This window comes from Dendroctonus ponderosae, unplaced genomic scaffold (genome assembly GCF_020466585.1).
Source record: "Dendroctonus ponderosae isolate FM_Combo_2020 unplaced genomic scaffold, Dpon_F_20191213v2 Dpon_F_20191213_2, whole genome shotgun sequence".
NCBI lineage: Eukaryota > Metazoa > Arthropoda > Insecta > Coleoptera > Curculionidae > Dendroctonus > Dendroctonus ponderosae.
In genome coordinates, this window is record NW_026018165.1 from 4863409 (window position 1) to 4881376 (window position 17968).

Consider the following 17968-nt stretch of genomic DNA (forward strand, 5'->3'; position numbering starts at 1 on the left):
AGTACAGGGTGAGTCGTAGCTTTGTGCCAAAATTATTAGTCTTTAGCAACTAATTTTGTTCTTCGATTTTAATATGCTTCCGATTAAGTATGTTTTATTTTTCTGCTTTATGTCTTTGAATAAAATAAAATCGTTTCGGTTTTCACTCCTTTGAGTCCGTTTTTCCACATTTTCATAACTGCATTTGCAACACAAAATTGTTGTTTTATCGAAGGTTGATAAAATTTTGAGTTCGTATTTATGTAACTTGTTCGTTTACCTATCAGCATCTTCTTGTTAACGCAGATATTTCTTAGCCCTTTTTAAATATTCTGGAAGCGTTAAATCTAAACTTAAGTTGCCAATTTTTTATGTATTTTTGTCTATACCATTAACCTTTAATTGAAATCGAATTAAAATAAAATTCAGTTGTCTGAGACATTGAGATTTTGGAATCGCACATTCATAATTTCCTTCCAGTAATGAATAATATGCAAGAAAGAACTGAAAAAAATGTTTTTATATCTGGTTGAATTTACAAATACAAAACACTTTTCTGTTTCACAGTTGTGAAGATTTTTTATGGGTCACCTTGTATTAGGTGCAACAAAACTTGGCTGCTGAATCACCATAATATAGAAAGTAACTATTGCTCCGTACCTTCCGACTAGCAAAACGAGGCTAAAAAACATGACGGTAACAACCTGCAGAATTGAAAAATATGTTAAAACTTCTGGTGCAGTTAATGACGATTAACTGGATGGTTTTTGCAACGAATGCAACCTTGGCGGTAGTTTAAAAGCAATTCACAAATCTAATTCGCCCAGTGATGGCACTTTTATGATTCATAAAAACATGTCCCACGCGAAAATACCAGTTTTTAAATCAGTTTTAGATTTTACAACACACGCCGATCTATGCTGATGCAAAATTTCTTTAGTTGACCACGAACCTCTACATAGTCGGCGGCTTCCTTTTCGAATTGCGGTTTTCAGTTGGTACATGTGAACTAGCCGGTTATTTTTGTTAGCGAGTTGTTTATGTGATCACTATTTTTATATACAAGTTACAAGGCCAGTTGCAGACCGCAGACAAAAATGTCGTTTTGGGCATCTTTAACAGGTAAAAACATCTCTATAACCTGGTTTAAACGTAATTTTTACATTTTGAAACGCCTTTAAAAAATAAGGCCGAATAAAACTATTATATGAGAGTGATTTATACGTGCGAATCGCCAAGCTTGAATTATAATGCGCACTATTATATTATAGTTGAGAATGTTGTCTCGCATATACCTATGCAAATAAATAATTCTGTAATCCTTGCGTACTTTATACTTACATACGGAAAAGTATCTTCAAAAGTTCATTTAAATGATTAATCGTAAAAAAATGAACTTAAAAGCTTGGCTAGAGAAAGCTGCAATAGAAAAATCAATATGTCATCAATAACTTTCGGATAATGTACATACCTAAAACTACCAAAATCTTTTAAGATACATGGTGAGGTCTGTTTACCCAAAATGGATTAGAGATGAAATCAGATTAATTTCCAATCCAGAGAAACTCGCTTTAATTTGGATTATTTTGAGACGACAATATCTAAATAACTTTAGTAAAAAATTAAACTATAAAAACGTAAATATTGCATTTCAAACGTATTTAGATGGTTATTTAAGCTAACTAATTTGAGCTAAGCATACTCGGAAGTTTCCTGTATTTAAGTGAAAACTACTTCTAAATAGTGACAAAGGGTCTATTTTTGAATGTCTGCTCTATCGTAAGAATATGCAACATATAATTAAATTAATTTACAGATAATTAAATTACACAATTAAACTCAACTTGATCGAGCTCTTAGAGGTGCATATAGTTTACTTAAGAAAAAAAGTAATTTTACGGATAAAATCTAAATGCAATTCTTTCAAAATTAGATTCTATTACCAAACATATAAATCTGTCCTTCTGTTTTATGTTGTCAACTGCCCCACAGAAGATAAAAAAGGGTGAATTCTGGAAGCCTCGGTGGTCGCAACCTACTTTTTTTTCTCGACAGAAAAATATAATAATTTTGGAAATTGTAAACCCGAAAATTTGGAAAAAGGTCCTAAGCATCAGAAGAGTTCAGAACAAGTAAAACTGATTTATGCGGACAGTTTAATATATCTCAAAACACTTATTAATCACAGGTAACAACATAAATAAACTAAGGATCCATTTTCTAAACATTCCTTTTTTCAATTCTCAGTTGCATTAGATACATTTTCACACCTTTCTTAAAAATTATTTAAAATTACGCAAATGCATGTTCACTATAAGATCTAATTATTCTGCTTTTACTTTAATTTAAGTCGTTTTTTGATAAGTTTATTTTCAGATTGAAGCTCAAAAAATACAAATTAAATTACATTGGTTCTCCAGTATTTTTAATTAAAAAAAAAACAGAGTTTAAGTTATTGTTTATTGATGCTAAGCACGATTATCTGAAAGGTGAAGAAAATAATAGTTGCGAGTTGAAAGGTTAAAAAATCGGAATTGCTTCCAGTTTTGAGAGTAATCGAATAGCAATTACACCCAAAAATACCCACTGGCACAAAGCATTACCTATTCTCCATAAAAAATGATAAAGGCGTTAAGAACTTCCGACTAAAAATACAAAATAAAATATTTGTAACATAATCAGCAGCATTCGAAGTAGATACATTTATTCAGTTGCTATTTCCTATGTTTCTCAACCCTTTACTTTATATACTTGCATATTAGTTATTGAATAGCCACTCGACTTTAAAACTGAATTCTCTTATTTTCATTCAACTTTACTTATGTTTCTTTATCGTTTTCCAAACACAATATCAATTTAAGTAAAAACACGTTCTTTCCTTCTGGGATGGAAATTATTGCAATGATAGAACGCTTCAATTTACCTTGCTTAATTTGTGTAAAGATATTCTAAAAGGTAAATTAAATACGAACAAACGCATTTGCAAATTGGCATGATTAAACAGAAAGTAGGCGCAAAATATTTGTTTAAATAATTTCTATTTCGTAAAAAATCCGGTCCATTCTCATGATGAATCAATTACATAGACTTAAGATGGATATGGCCAAATATTTTAGCTAATGTTGGAAATTGGAAATTTATTTTGCTTTTTAAGGCGCGGAATAAACGGTTTTAAAAAGCGACAAAGATATTATACCTATTTCGATAGTTCTAAAAATAGGAGCAATGGTACTGTGCCCATTTTCTAGACACAGTGATATAATTGCGCGATGGCCAAAGCCTGAAATCTAAGAAACCCTCAAAGAAATGGAAAACATCTATGATGGCATTAACAAAAAATGTTACAGTATATAAATTGCAAACGACGGTATTGGTAAAATAGTGAAATGTAAGAGAACCTCCCTGTAATGGAAAAAGCTTGATAAGGAAATTGGTTAAAAATCCCCCAATATTTAAATTGCACACACAGTGTAGATGACAAATACCCAGCGTTTTATTTGTTTAGCAAACACCATGCAATTTTTTATCAAACTATCTAAACAACAACAAAAAACTATCAAAATAAAAATCAGTTTTCACAAACTATCAAAATAAACTGCAGAACCTGCCGTTCTGCAGTTTATTTAACTTTCGCTAGTTTGAAGAAAAAAGAGAAGATCCGGAAAGTGAGAAAACGGATTTTTTTTTGACTAACCTATCGGAAATGCTAAATAACAATTAGCAATATTTTAAATCATAAAATAAATAGAGGCAACTAAAGATTTATTTCAAAATATACTTCAGTTCTCCACTAAACTTTAAAGGAATTACATGAACATTTTTTTTGACGCGAAAATAAGCAGTTTAAATATGGTGCAGCCTGTGCGAAAAACTCTTTACAATTTGTTGTCTCCCTTATCTTTTAAATTTTTACATTAATTAATGAATCGTTTTTCTTTTTTGGGGATTTCCAACATTACCAGCCTTTTTGAATGCATGTTGGTGGAAGAACGACAAATTGCCATAAACATTTTAATAACTTATTGTTTGAAGCAATCAATTAAGACTTACAGTCGATTAAATTCAGTGTCACTGTAAATTAATTATTATAAATTGAAAGCGGTTGGAGTGGAAGAAGCTCTCTTTATTATTTAAGTAAATTATCTTTTTCCCAAAAAAATGTAAACCGAATTATTTTAGGTCTAATTTGTGTTGAAAATGCGGACAAACACTTTCAGTTGCACCTTATTTGAATCTTGAACTTTAACCACTTCTCATGAACCCGAACAACAAAAAAACATTCTCGATTTTTATCCTATATTTCTAGTCTTTCAAACTAATTTTCCACTGGAAAGTTCCTGTTATTATTTTAAAATTTCCTGGCAAGTTGAAAATCGATCCTGTTGACCGATTCTCCACGGATTTAAACAGCAAAGGATATGAATTGTGAAGGTTTAGGTCACGCTCTAGACTTTGTGGAACCTTTTTCACGACGAAATCGATATTTCTGTCTTGTCTGTGCTTTCCTGCTCTGTACATCGCAGTGCTGTTGACGGTCAGTAATACTTCGAACCGCGAGATTCTACGTCGCAACATTTGAAAACAGTGAATACTGAATTTGTTTCGAGCAATCGATTCAAATACGACTGATATCATTTTTGTTGTGAAAATTCGCTAGAACCGACTTGTGCCTGTTCCACCCGATTAAAAATGTTTGGTAAGTACGGGAAATGTACTTTTGAATTATTCCATTGCAAAACCTGTTCTTGCAATCATGTCGCAACTAGTTTGAAGCATATAATGCGCGAGACACGCTAGGATGAGTCAGAATAATGCGGAAATCGCCAAAACGAAAGGATACGTTTATAAAATCGAATTTGCTAAATTATTCAGACTTTTTCGCTTAAGATAAGGCGTTTGAACGCTAGAAATAACTCATTTATATAGAAGCAGACTTCCAACTTTTCCTGCGGTTGATGCTGCAAATTGCGATTGTCCCGTTAAAGCTACGTTAAGCAACAATATGAGTCATTTATATTGAATAATTCACCGAATTGCCCGATATGTCTAGTCGAAGTAGAATTTATTCTGCTGTTTTAGTCAAATAGATCTAGAATAGTTACTTAATGATTTCGCACATGTACTTTAGTATATCGTATAGAAAAAGACCACCAGGAGAGGATTTGCTGCTAATTAAAAAACTGGGATCGAAATCAGAGGAGCACAGAAAACCACAGCTATTAAAATTGCTCCAAATTCCTTAAAAATTAAAATGCTTTATTACGCAGTTGCCTTTAAATGAGAATACTGGTACTTATAAAGCATAAAATTTAATTCAATTAGGGAAATTTACTAAAATTCCATCTAGAATCTACCCAAATGCGTGGTTGAAAAATTGAAATATTCTAACAGTTGGGACATCTTTTAATGTGTAGTCATATTTTCATAAATTCTAATATAACTACCCAATTTATAATTTCTTGTACATATTCTATGGCCAAGTGCTACAAACACTTTGATAAGACATATTTACTTAGACTCTAAAAATAATTGGCTTTTATCTACATTAGTGTGCACTATGCTCTAAATAAATTTGTTTACGACGTTTGTAGTAACGATTTTATGTAGTTTGGTGCTTAAAAATAGCTCAAAAATATAACTGGTCAGAAGCACTTTGGTTAACATGATATAATTAAAAAATTATCGGTACTCAAATCTACAGAGAGAACTGCATTTTTTATTTAGCCAGATCGTTGCAACCCATATATGTTGGTTATATGTATATACTTTTTTGACTATACAGGATATTGAACAATGTTTAAAGCTGAAACTGACTCAAAGATCAATGTATCAACATTTCTTCTTTGGGTAATAACTCAAGAACTAGTAAATGTATCGATCTGCGGTTTGCACATTTTTTTTCGGAATTTCCATAAACTTTCCTATTTTGATATAATTAATTATAAGTCCCGTATGTTTTAAGTTTTTGAGATAAAAAGAAAAGCAGTTATTATTGCAAAATACGGCCTCTAGAAAAGGAATTTGAAATGCTAGTGGAGCCTGATGTGCTTCTATCAGGCTCCACTCTACATATCAGAAATTTACAAACATTGATAATTAATTATATTTCGACTTAGAATATTTACTTTTCAAGCATGTCCCTTTGTTGAGAAATGAACGGAAGACACCGTTAATGAACCACCTATATAAAATGGTCCATATATAATTATTTGCGAATATTTTAAAGCCTGACCTCAAATTGCTAATGTTTTTCATATTTAATATTTCATTAACTCATACCAGATGACCAGAATTTATCAGATTTTTTCTTTCAATTCAGGTCGTTTATTTGATATCACTTTTGAAATATTTAATAGATTCTTAATTAAGTTTCTTAAGGTTGTAATTTACCCAAAACAAAAAAATAAAATCAACTAGTAATCGTTGCAGCACAAAACGATCGGCAACGTTCATAGCCGACAATAACAAAACATGCGAAAACAACACTAAAATGATAAAATTGATCAACACTAACATGAAAAGATTGATATTTCGGGGGAAACAGTACGAGATCAGTCACAAATTAAATTGAATTGGGTGTGGAAACAGGAAAAAAGTTAATCTTTAATATTCAGCGATTCAAGTTGGCAACTAGATTTGATCCAAGAAACTAAGTTATCGTCATAATAAATGCAAACGTATTTTATTGCACAGAACTCAAGAATAAAAACTTTCGAATATCCATTCCAAGGTATTAATATTATTAATTACATATAATAATTAGTAATACGGGAATCATTAAGTCTTGAACTGGGTGAGTTAGATGCAGGAAATAATATAAAACATAAATTAAAATCTGGAACATCCATCCATCCATTGGATGCTTCAATGAAAATTTGATAGTCGATATATTTGTCTTAGAAATACCGTTGTTAGAGACACTTTCTCAAAAATAACTACAATTACTAGATATTTACATACCTATACTAAAATTGCATAAAACTTATGTTTTCTCGGAACTTTCAATTTCAAAAACTGAAACAGCACAATTTGCTGCAATTAAATTAAATTGGAAATTATCCAAATGTTGGAAATTAGTAGCATTTGAGAGTGCACTCTGAATCATCTAACATTCTCAAGCTCCGAACAAAAAATCTAGCAGCTTTTGTCTCAACCACATTCTTTTCAGTTGATTTCACATTTGGCCTACATGGTTGAGGAAAGAGATTCATATGTTACCTGCTTTGGACTTATTTATTACCTATCGGATTTCCTTCTATTCTATTAGTGAATATCATTAAAAACACCAGAAACCGGCGCGTATAAATATTTTAAGTGGCCGGCTAATAGATAATTATTGCTTGAAAACTTATGCGTAGATTCGTTTAAAATAGATTGAAGCTGTGCTCGAGCAAATTGAATCAAAATCATTAATAAAATGACTGAAACATTTACGAAATGAAATTTCTTGGTAACGGTTAGCAAATGCGTATAAATAAACAATGTATGTGTGTAAGTTTTTTTATAAACCATCTTACGTAGACATAATTAAGTATGCTTGGCACAAATATTTAAACAGGGACATTATTCCAAGTTTTTCGTTCTTTTGGAAATACCACATAAATGTTATCATTCCTCTTTGTCAGCAAAAATACATTCTGCTTGTGTTGAAATAATTACATAGTTATTTTATTTCAATGCCCTTTTAATTATTATAATCAAATACGTACAATTTATATCTTTTTTACTCACAAATATGCAGATAAAAATACGTTTTATTAAGTATACATGATGTTTCTTTTTTATTTTGCAAGTAGTTTGCGCAACGATTTACCTCAAAACGATTTTGTTAACTTGGACCTACTCAACTTTTCCACGTTTAACCTTTTTTGCAAAAACATCAAGAAAATTAATGGTTTGAGTAATTCTAAAATTTCATGATTTTCGCAAAAGGGACTCAATTCATACTGAAATATTTGTAATTATTACCAAACACCCTGTATTGCAGACGAATACAATAAATATGAATGTATTTGATGTTGTCAAAAGAACGAAGCGATGTAATAAAATACTTGTAATCATACTTTATTTTACGTACACCAGGAGAACTATGAAAGTAAAGAACAGTGAGCAAACGTGTAATTAACGTATTTTAAAAATGGTAAAAAACGAAAAATATATAGATACTTACGAAGAAAATTGAAATACGACTTGCAAATCAATTAATAAAATAAATATTGGTTTCGATTAGAAAACATAAATGATATAATTATAACAAATAACTCCAGAAAAAATTCGTTAACTTTTTAAATTTAAAACCTCAGTTATTGGCGATTGGAAAATCTTTGTTCAATTTTTGTTACACTTCACCTTAGCTGAAATTATTCATTATCATACAGATACTAATTATCCCGCAGAAAATAATTTTGCTTTTATACACATTTTAGATTGTTTATAAAGGCCTAGTACACTTCTAATAAAAATTTGTAAAAAATAATTCCTAGTCTAAAAAGTTGAATAACAATTGAGAAAATAGTTATTTTCAGAGCTGTTTACTTTTGGGAAACTTTTGTCACGTAAAGAGTAAGGAAAACCAGCTTTTTAATTAAAAAGTAACGCAATACACTGAACTGGAAAAGTGGTTGTCATTTTAATCAACAAAGTACACATCCCTAGACAAACAGGTACAAAAAAGTCGCAGATACTAAATTTTAAGAATTAAACTAAAAAGTTAGCACATTATTGAAGAAAACTTTTTTCAAACTTACTTAGAACTGCCTTAATTGTGCTTTTTTCGACTTAATTTTAATCTCTGTCGACTTTAATAAGCAAATAACAGCAATAAAGAACCATTTTACACTGTTCCCAAAAAGTAAAAGAATTAATTCAGATGAATTATTAAACAGAATATTTTTTAGTTTTTCAAAATGCTCTCAGAACAACAATTTTTATTTAATTCATTATACTTCGAACTCTCATCAGGATCACATTAATAGTCGCACAACAAAAATCATATGAAGTACAGTTTTTATATGCCGATATTATTTTAAGAAGGAATGGATAATCTATTAATAGCATAGCATACACCCATTGGTTTTAAATATAAAATAAACAAACCGACATGTTATAATATACATGCATTTAGCCCGGTTGAAACAGAAGCTTTAATACATGTTTCCTTATTGCCTAAAATAGCGCGCAACCTAAAAATTAGTTTATAACAAAATTCGTGCGTTATTTGAGTTCCGGTCGTTGAGTGTTACATCACACCTTTGAAATTACTTCCGGGTGTTTTCTTCGTGTGTTTGAATAAAAGATGAATAATAGCAATTCACTCAATCATTTATGGAAGCTCAATATTTACAAAACCATACGCAACTAATAATATTTAATTTATAACTTAGCACAACGTTGCTAGAAATGAGTTAAATTCCAACTGTCGATGACTTGAAATTTATTTAAAACCTGCGCTGATGTATGAAACAGAACAGATTTAATTCGTACCTATATATTTAAAATCCGCTTCTAGTGAGTGATTTAGTGCGGCTGTAAAATTATATTTACACACTTTCACGCAGTAAACGATTACGTCTAGTAAATTGAGTGTCTAACGCAACTATATTGTATTTTTCAAATATTTACAGTTACAGTAATTGAATTGATTGCATGCTTGCTTGACATACCTATAATGTAAACATGTAATAAAAATTCATGTTATCGTTATGAATTTGAATTATAGATTAACTAAGCCGTGATTAAGCATAGGAATCAATTTCGCTGACTAAGAAATACAAAAAATGAATTGAAACTAAATTATACAAAGAACTGTAATAATAATAAGTATTGGTACATTTTCATTCAAAATTTTTAAATTATCAAATGGTTATTTTTTTCAAAAGTCTTTCAATTGGGTTTAGCACAGTTTAAAAGTACCTTTTTGTTTCCATAATGTCATTTTTCCATGATTCAATTGTATGTTTCATTGTATTTTATAGAAATATTTTTCAAGCATTTGATTTCACTGAAGTAGTAACAATTTTTTCTTAAAGTTGTTCTAACTTTTGCTGCCATGTTATTTTTTAAATTGCAATATTTCTTTTCATTTTTATTGGCTCATTCTATTGAATTTTTGCCTTTTTTCTTCATCTGTGATGATTAAAATAATGTCTTTATAAATGTAATGTGAAATACCTCTGTGAATTTAAAATTTATAAATATGAGAACTGCATATTATTATTATTATTTAACGAGCCATAAGGACAATGGTCCATTGCAAAACACTTATACGTAGATTAGTATTCGCTTTTATTAATTATTAGTAAATCAATGCTTAAATAAAATGTTTGTCTGAAAAAAGACTAGAAATTTACTTTCTTGTTATGGTTTTGGGCGATCGTCACGTATTTTTCAATATTTTGAAATCATTATGTCAGTTTTATATCCATCTGTTTGTGTTTGTTTTGGCTTAATATCATATGGAGTCTTAATGTACTGTTTCGTGTTTTTCTTCCTATATTTAAATCGTTAAAAAAATATACAAATCAGCATACATTTCCTTATGAAAATCTGACTTAGTATTGGCAATTCTAGTTCTTTCTTCTCTTTTCTTTATTGAACAAAAAGTATCTTCAATTGAAGTCGACAATAAAATCGATCGGCACAAATTAAATATAAAGACATATTCTATAATGAAAAACCATATAAAACTTTTTACAATTACGTTTTCAATTCGCATTATGATTTCAATTACAACCGCCCTTCGTAATATACCTGATCCAATTGAACTGGGCGAATCTACTTCGACTATGTTCGGCCTTTGCTCAGGAGTGAGATCGACATGTCATTCGCTATATGTCTTTGTGCTCTATAACCGATATACGAGAGTTAATCGGAAACTTTTTGTGACTGACTAATCGCTGGATTTAATGTATAACTGCTAAAATGATAATTATTTACACTGAAATATTTTTTTCCGCTAAATGCGACAAATAGTAGCTAGTAAAACATTTTTGTAGTCAACAACATTGCTCATGATTGATTTGATTTGATTCAAACACAATTTGATTCAACACAATTTGATTTATTTCAAAAATATGTCTTTAGATTTGCGCAAAAGGCACATTTGTTTTATTTATAGCTTTTCCTCTTACTTTAGTTCTCAAACAAATTGTCATTATTGAGCAATTGTTTCTAATTGATAAATGGTCTTCTGACGTAATTCCTGCAATGTTTTCGAAATGTGCAAAATGAACCCATTCGACGCCTGTGGAATTCAATGCTAACAGGTCGTGATTAAAAAACTGAAAGCGCAATAACATAATAGTGCTTAGAACACAAATTATTTTCTCATAACAATTCAAGAAAGTACCTACTAATCGCTTTGCCAAAAAACTAATTAAAACATTTTACAAAACAACTCTTCATTAATAAACCCTAAATCATTTTCAATACGCCTTTAAACCAGCAATTAAATTCCTTGCAACTCTCTAGGTATTAAAAGTTTTCCATTTCTCAGACGACTCAATAAAACTTGTATAAAATGTTGATCATGAATTTATTTGTAGGTATCCATAAAATGTATATTAAATGTTATATTTCTTCTCTATCCTGTTTAAAGCACATTTTAGCGTGTTTAATTCGGCAAACATCATTCGGCTTATAATCTAACGACTCTTTAGAATCTGATAATCTAGCAATTTACACGCCATTTCTTGATTTAGCGTTGCAGCCTTGAGGTGATGTTAAAGGCTAAATTACCATGACATAATAAGAATGATATGTAATCGGATATTTTTAACACTGTACCATTCTCGGAAAATCATCGGTATAATTAATGATTCTCTAACCACTGCGTGTAGGTGAATTCCGTATGTATTTCAGAAAGTAGTGCGTAAAAATCAACACAATCAATGTGCTTTGAACTTATTTTGATTAAAAAATGTCCTGTTACTAAAATTAAATCACTTACGTTCAATCATTTATTTTCTCTGCTGTGAACTTGATTGAAAGCGTTGATGATCTAACGGATAATCTATTTTAGATCTAAATCCTTGCTATTCTTCGGATATTTCAGTTGAATCGTAATCGGTTTTGCTATGAAATATATACTTAGCAATTCATATTTATCTAGTGGTGAGATTGTTGCTTTTTGTTTGAAAATTGATTTAAAAAATGCCGAGAAAAATATATGCAAATAAATAACAATAAAAGTAGTAATCATACTCTTTTTTTTTCAGCTTCCCTGCGAAACTTTGGAAGTCGAATTGGGCAGCTGTTTACGAGAAAAAAGAGCGAGGTAGCCGAAGAGGTACAAGAAGCTGAAAACCGTGTTGAAGATGTAGTGGAAGAGAGAGTTAAGAAAACTGATGAAGCTTTAGAAAGAACCAAGAGTGATGCGCAAAAGATTGCACAGGAAGCAGGTAATTAATTAATAAAGTGTATGAAACAATTACGAACATTTCAGACAATTGAGAAATTTTTATTAAAGTTATATAAACTTAAGTTAGGTATACCTAACCTACCTAATATATGCTGGTTGTTTAGAAAACATATCAGCTCTCGCATTACGATTAATCCACTTTAAAGGAAATGAACTATTTCAACAAATATACAGTGTGTATAGTTAAGTTTGCAGCATATGGAAAACTTTTATATTATTAATTTTACGAAAAAAACTTACTTTATTGTAATAAAATATATACATGCTCTAAAATCTAAAGTAGAATTATCAGATATCAGTTTTTTCCGGTCGTTTACGCGCTTCGTTGAAAAATATGATTTTGCTCCAGAGCATTTTCAACAGCTCAACAGCATTAATTGTGATCAAAAGTAAAGTACCTTTACTTTTGACAACATCGAAAATCCTTGTTTCTCCATTAAAAAAACATGTTTTCCTGTTTTTATCTGCAATAACAATGCAAAATTTAAGTTTAGTTATGATGAAACTTTAGCACGTTTGTAGCAAATTAAAAAAATGTTCGGCAACTGTAGGTAATTTCAGGAAAACTTGTAGTTATTTTTTTATGTAGTAGAATATAATAACACATTTGAATGGAACGTAGATTTTAGTTCTGATCAATTTTTTACTAACAGTTTTCGATATTATCGGACATAAAGGTTCTTTACTGTTGTGCAGAATTCATATTTTTTACAAACGGGTACACGACTGAAAAAATGTAATAATTGCATTTTAGATTTTATAGCATGCAGAATTTTTTATAAAAAAAGTACCTTTCTTAATACGTCCCATACGTTGCCAACATAAGAAGTCAACTTGTTTGTTTGAAAAGCCACTGTAACTATTTCTAACTGACCTTTCGAGCAAAAAAGTTTTAAAACCAGCAGTAAACTTCATCTGCCCAACAAGAAAGAATGATAATACAATTTTAGTTTTTCAAGTTGACCTATTAAAATTGTTTGAGTGGCGCATGTTTTTTAAACACCATCGATATGCGTTAAACGGTAACCAATGAGAGTGGTTATATTATTACCTTATAAGGTATTATCTGATATCTTAAGATTTTCCTGACAAAAGAATAATTTTAATAGTATTTTGTCTAACGAGTCAAACCCAAGTAATATACGAAAATAAAATAAATAAATGTCAAGTTCATTCATATTGAAACAAGTTTTAAGTTGAAAGACCCAGAATAAGGTACGTTCAAACGTATGGCAAGCACATATTTTATGGGAACATCATATGGCCCCAATTAGTCGAAAAAAAATTCCTAATTAGTAATAATAGTTAAATGCTGCATCTTCATTAGTATCTCATAAAACAGTTATGAATTTTGGTTATTGACCTTCATTTTTGATAAAAGGTTGATTCTGCTCTTGAAATTTAAATTTTATTTCATTGTATGGTTTCCGTCTTATTCAAAATATTTGCATTTTTACAGCAGCGGCAGTCAACAGAGGAAAATCGAACTTGAGCGATGACCTTCAAAATGTGGGCCGCCAAATTGATGCCAAAATCCAAGAGAAAGTCCAACCAATTGAAAATGATTTCCAAGATTCACTTCTCAACATAGGAAAAACCATTGATAATAAATTACATGATGTGTCTGTTACAGCTGAAAGCAAGAAAAACGAATTCACCCATGCCGCAGAATCCGAACGGCAGAAAATCGTTAGCGGAGCACAGAGTCTCGCTAAAACTATTGACAATAAAGTAAAAGAATCGGAAGAAGCCGCTGTCCGAATAGGCAGAGAATCGGGAGAACATATTCAAGAAACAGCTGATGCAGTTAATAATCGAGTGAAAGAAGCTGAAGAGGCGGCTGCAGAAAAAGCTCGAGCGGCTGCAGAAAAAGCCCGAGCGGCTGCAGCAGCTGCAAAAGCTGAACAGGAACGAATAGCTGAAGATGCCCGAAATATCGCAAAAAAAGCTGAAGAAGCAGCTGCGGAAAAAGCTAGAGCGGCTGCTGCAGCTGTAAAAGCAGAAGAGGAAAGACTGGCGGCAGAAGCACGAAATCTCGCCAAAAAAGCTGAAGAGGCAGCAGCCGAAAAAGCCAGGGCGGCAGCCGCAGCCATCAAAGCTGAAGAACAAAGACTGGCAGAAGAAGCACGAACGTTCGCTAAAAATATGGAAAACAAACTTAAGGAAACTGAAGCCGCAGTAGCTGCAAAGGCCAAAGCTGCCGCTGATGCTGTAGCAGCAGAAAAACAACGAATTGCTGAAGGAGCCCAGAACTTGGCGAGAAGTGTGCAAGAAGCAGAAGCAGCTGCTGCACAAAAAGCGAAAGAAGCAGCGCAGAATGTTGCAAGAAACGTGGACGAGAAAGTTCAAAGCACAAAAGAAGCTGCCGCGCAAAAGGCTAGAGATGTAATTGAAGGGGCAAATAATGCGGCGAAAGCTGCCGATAACAAACTAAGAGAAACTGAACAGGCTGCCATTACTGGAGCTCAGAATTTTGCGAAGAATATTGACAGTAAGGTAAAAGAAACTGAAGAAGCCGCTGCAAAAAAACTGCATGAAGCTGCAGAATCTGCCGAAGAAGAGAAACGCCAACTTGCACAGAAAGCTCACGAGCTAACGCAGAACATCGAAAATAAAGCCAAAGAAGCTCAAGAGGCCGCTGCGAGTAAAGCAAAGGAGATTGCGGCCGCAACTGAAGCTGAAAAGAACAGGTTAGCCCAATTAGCTGCCGACAAATCAGCAGCTGCTATCCAAGGCGCTCAGAATGTAGGCCGAAGCATTGATTCCAAACTAACAGAAACGCAGGAAGCAGCATCAAATAAAGCTAAAGAAGTGGCGGAAGCCGCCCAAAAAAACAGTCACAACATCGATAACAGGCTTAGAGAAACCCAAGATGCAGCGGCTGAGAAGGCAAAGCAAGCTGCAAGTGCAGTACAAGATGGCAAACAAAGACTCGCGGAAGGAGTACAAAATGTGGCCACCAATATCGATAACAAAGCGAAAGAAGCAGCCCAAGCCGCCCAGAACCTAGCAAGGGATGTGGACAGCAAAGTTAAAGACGCTGAAAAAGCTGCAGCAGACAAGGCGAGGCAAGCCGTTGAAGGGGCGCAAAACATGGCCCGAAGTGTGGACGACAAAATAAAAAGCACCCAAGAAGCTGCAGCTAATAAAGCAAAAGAAACTGCTGAAGGGATTGATGCAAGGTGGCACGAAAAACAGGAGGCTGCTTCAGCAGTGGCCAGACAGTCCATAGATCTAGCTCAGAATGTTGCCAGCGGAATTGATAAGAAAATTCACGATGCTGCTGTAGCAGCTGAAGCCGAAAAACAGAGATTAACACAAGGCGCTCAAAACGTAGCACAGAATGTAAGCCAAGGTAAATCAGTGAGTTTTTATTTAGTTATGTAGGCTGCAGAGATTTTTTTCATGCTTGAAAATCCTCCCTTATCTACAAGACCACAGTTTCTTTTGAGCACATGTTTTCGCTCTTATATTTTATAAATTAATGTAAATGTGAGAAAGCTGCTTTAGCTGTTTTTTAAAATACATTAAATCGAATATTTATTTCTTTTTTTTTAAAGAATCATAAAACAGACCCATAATAGGCATGAAACAATGCCACAAGAAACAAGAAGACATAAACAACGCTAAGAACTATTCAGATATGAAATAATTGCAAACATCATTCCAATTGAGGTCAGAGAACGCGGTGAAACTCATCTATCAACAGCTAGCTTCAAAATCCATTTTTACGTTAAAAAGTTAAAACGTTAAAAGTTAGGTTGTTTCTAGATAGAATTCAGTTAATGGGGTAAAAATCAAACTACAAGACTTTTTAAGTAATAAATTAAAATATTTGTTTTTTAAAACAAAAATGTCCGTTAATTTATTCAAGTGTCGCAATTTTTTAATTTATATGTTGTGTATATATATAATATATTTATATTATATTTTTAACTTATACTAGTCGTCTGCCAACAGACCATTGAACTTCTTTGCTTAATGCTTAATAGAAAAGTGGTCAATAAAAAAATTAATTGATTGACTAAATTAAAATTTAAACAGCAAATCTTCAAATGGAGCAAATATTCAACGATTTTGATACATAAACTGAGATATTTAGCCCCAATAACTTGGCTTGTTTTCAGCTTTTTTACTATTAATCATAGCCTAAAATTTTAATGTAGACAGGGAAACAAAAAAAATATTTGATCAAAACCTGATTTTAACAAACACATTTTTGAGACGTAAAATTGAAACGGCCCTTCCCAAATCTGGACTTTGGATAACGCTGAATTTTTTATACAACCGTAAAAACCTAACAATACAGCCTTTAAATAGTTGTACTGTACTTAAATTATTTGTAAACGTATACATATATTAATGACTTCTTTCTACAACGATTGTAAAATGCTTTCTTCAGGATTCCAGTCGTTTGGAAATGCAATGACGCAAAGAGCGCAACAATTTAATGCCGGCCTACACAATGCTGAAATCTCTTTAGAAAACCAGCTCCGACAAACAGCACAAAATGTTGACAATAAATGGAGAGAAACAGGCAGATCAATTGATGAATCAGTTTCAAACGGATTGGAAGAAAGCAATAAGCGGGCTCATGCTGGTTTGGACAATATTGCTAGTGCAACTGGTAATATTTTCGGCAATAGTTTGCTACCAAAAGAGTAAGTATTTGTTGAAGGCCACTAACTGTACAAAAATGATTTACCTATTTTAACTGTTTTCAGGTGATGAGTGGCAATCTAACGACCCAGGTGACACTATACCGCTGTGCATTCTTCGAAAATTTTAAGAAAATACTATATATTCAATATTGATGTCAATTTATGTGCCTATGCGATATTAAAGAATGAGATATTTTTTCTAGGTGCCTAAGAATAGGATAAATTTCTTTGCACTCTATTATAAACTGTTATTTTGATGTTTTATTAATTTTAGTACGTTTTATTCCTAATAGTCAATAGTACTGTAAAGCTTTCAACCACGTGAAAACTTAATATATTTTAGGCGAGTATTAACTATTATAACACTATTCGATATGTTAACCCGCTCTTCTGCAGCATATAGAATCAGCAGAACGAAGTTTTCTGTCAACGGTTTACCTATTTGATTTTTAACAATATACCTTTTTAACACACTTTCAAATAAGTACTGTTAACTTTATTTCACGTAAAAAGCCTGATTTTTACCCAGATTATTTCGACAGCTAGACAACGATTTTAACTGAAGATTATTAGAAATGCGACTTTTTTTGTAGATTTGTTATATTTGTATTTATAAATATATGATTGTTGGGCTTAAAAATTAAATAATATCATAATGGTAATTGTTTCCTTGGGTTTTCCACCTACACACGTTCGTAAGAATATTTTACTACAATTTTTGCTCGAAAACATCATTTTAAGATTATACATACTCCATGTCATATTTAACCAATTCAATATTCCAAACGGTTGCATTATATAAGTTATGTAGCTTAAAAGGTCAAGAAGACAATATGTATAGATAAATTTCACAAACTATGTGAAAATGTACCTTTCGTTTTCATACAGAATCACATAAATAGCCATTACG

General features: G+C 31.8%; 1 protein-coding gene across 2 annotated transcripts; it reads left to right on the forward strand.

Moving 5' to 3' along the window:
* The first annotated feature begins 899 nt into the window (after positions 1-899).
* On the forward strand, positions 900-17531 carry LOC109538277 (uncharacterized abhydrolase domain-containing protein DDB_G0269086). 2 transcript variants are annotated; one of them, XM_019905443.2, is made up of 5 exons: positions 900-1101; positions 12195-12377; positions 13857-15752; positions 16800-17058; positions 17122-17531. In XM_019905443.2, the coding sequence occupies exons 1-5, from the start codon at positions 1077-1079 to the stop codon at positions 17123-17125; spliced, it is 2367 nt and encodes a 788-aa protein (XP_019761002.2). In that variant the 5' UTR covers positions 900-1076; the 3' UTR covers positions 17126-17531. The 2 variants fall into 2 exon arrangements, with proteins under 2 accessions (XP_019761002.2, XP_019761003.2); XM_019905444.2 differs by lacking the exon at positions 900-1101 and adding an exon at positions 4448-4675.
* The last annotated feature ends 437 nt before the right edge of the window (positions 17532-17968 follow it).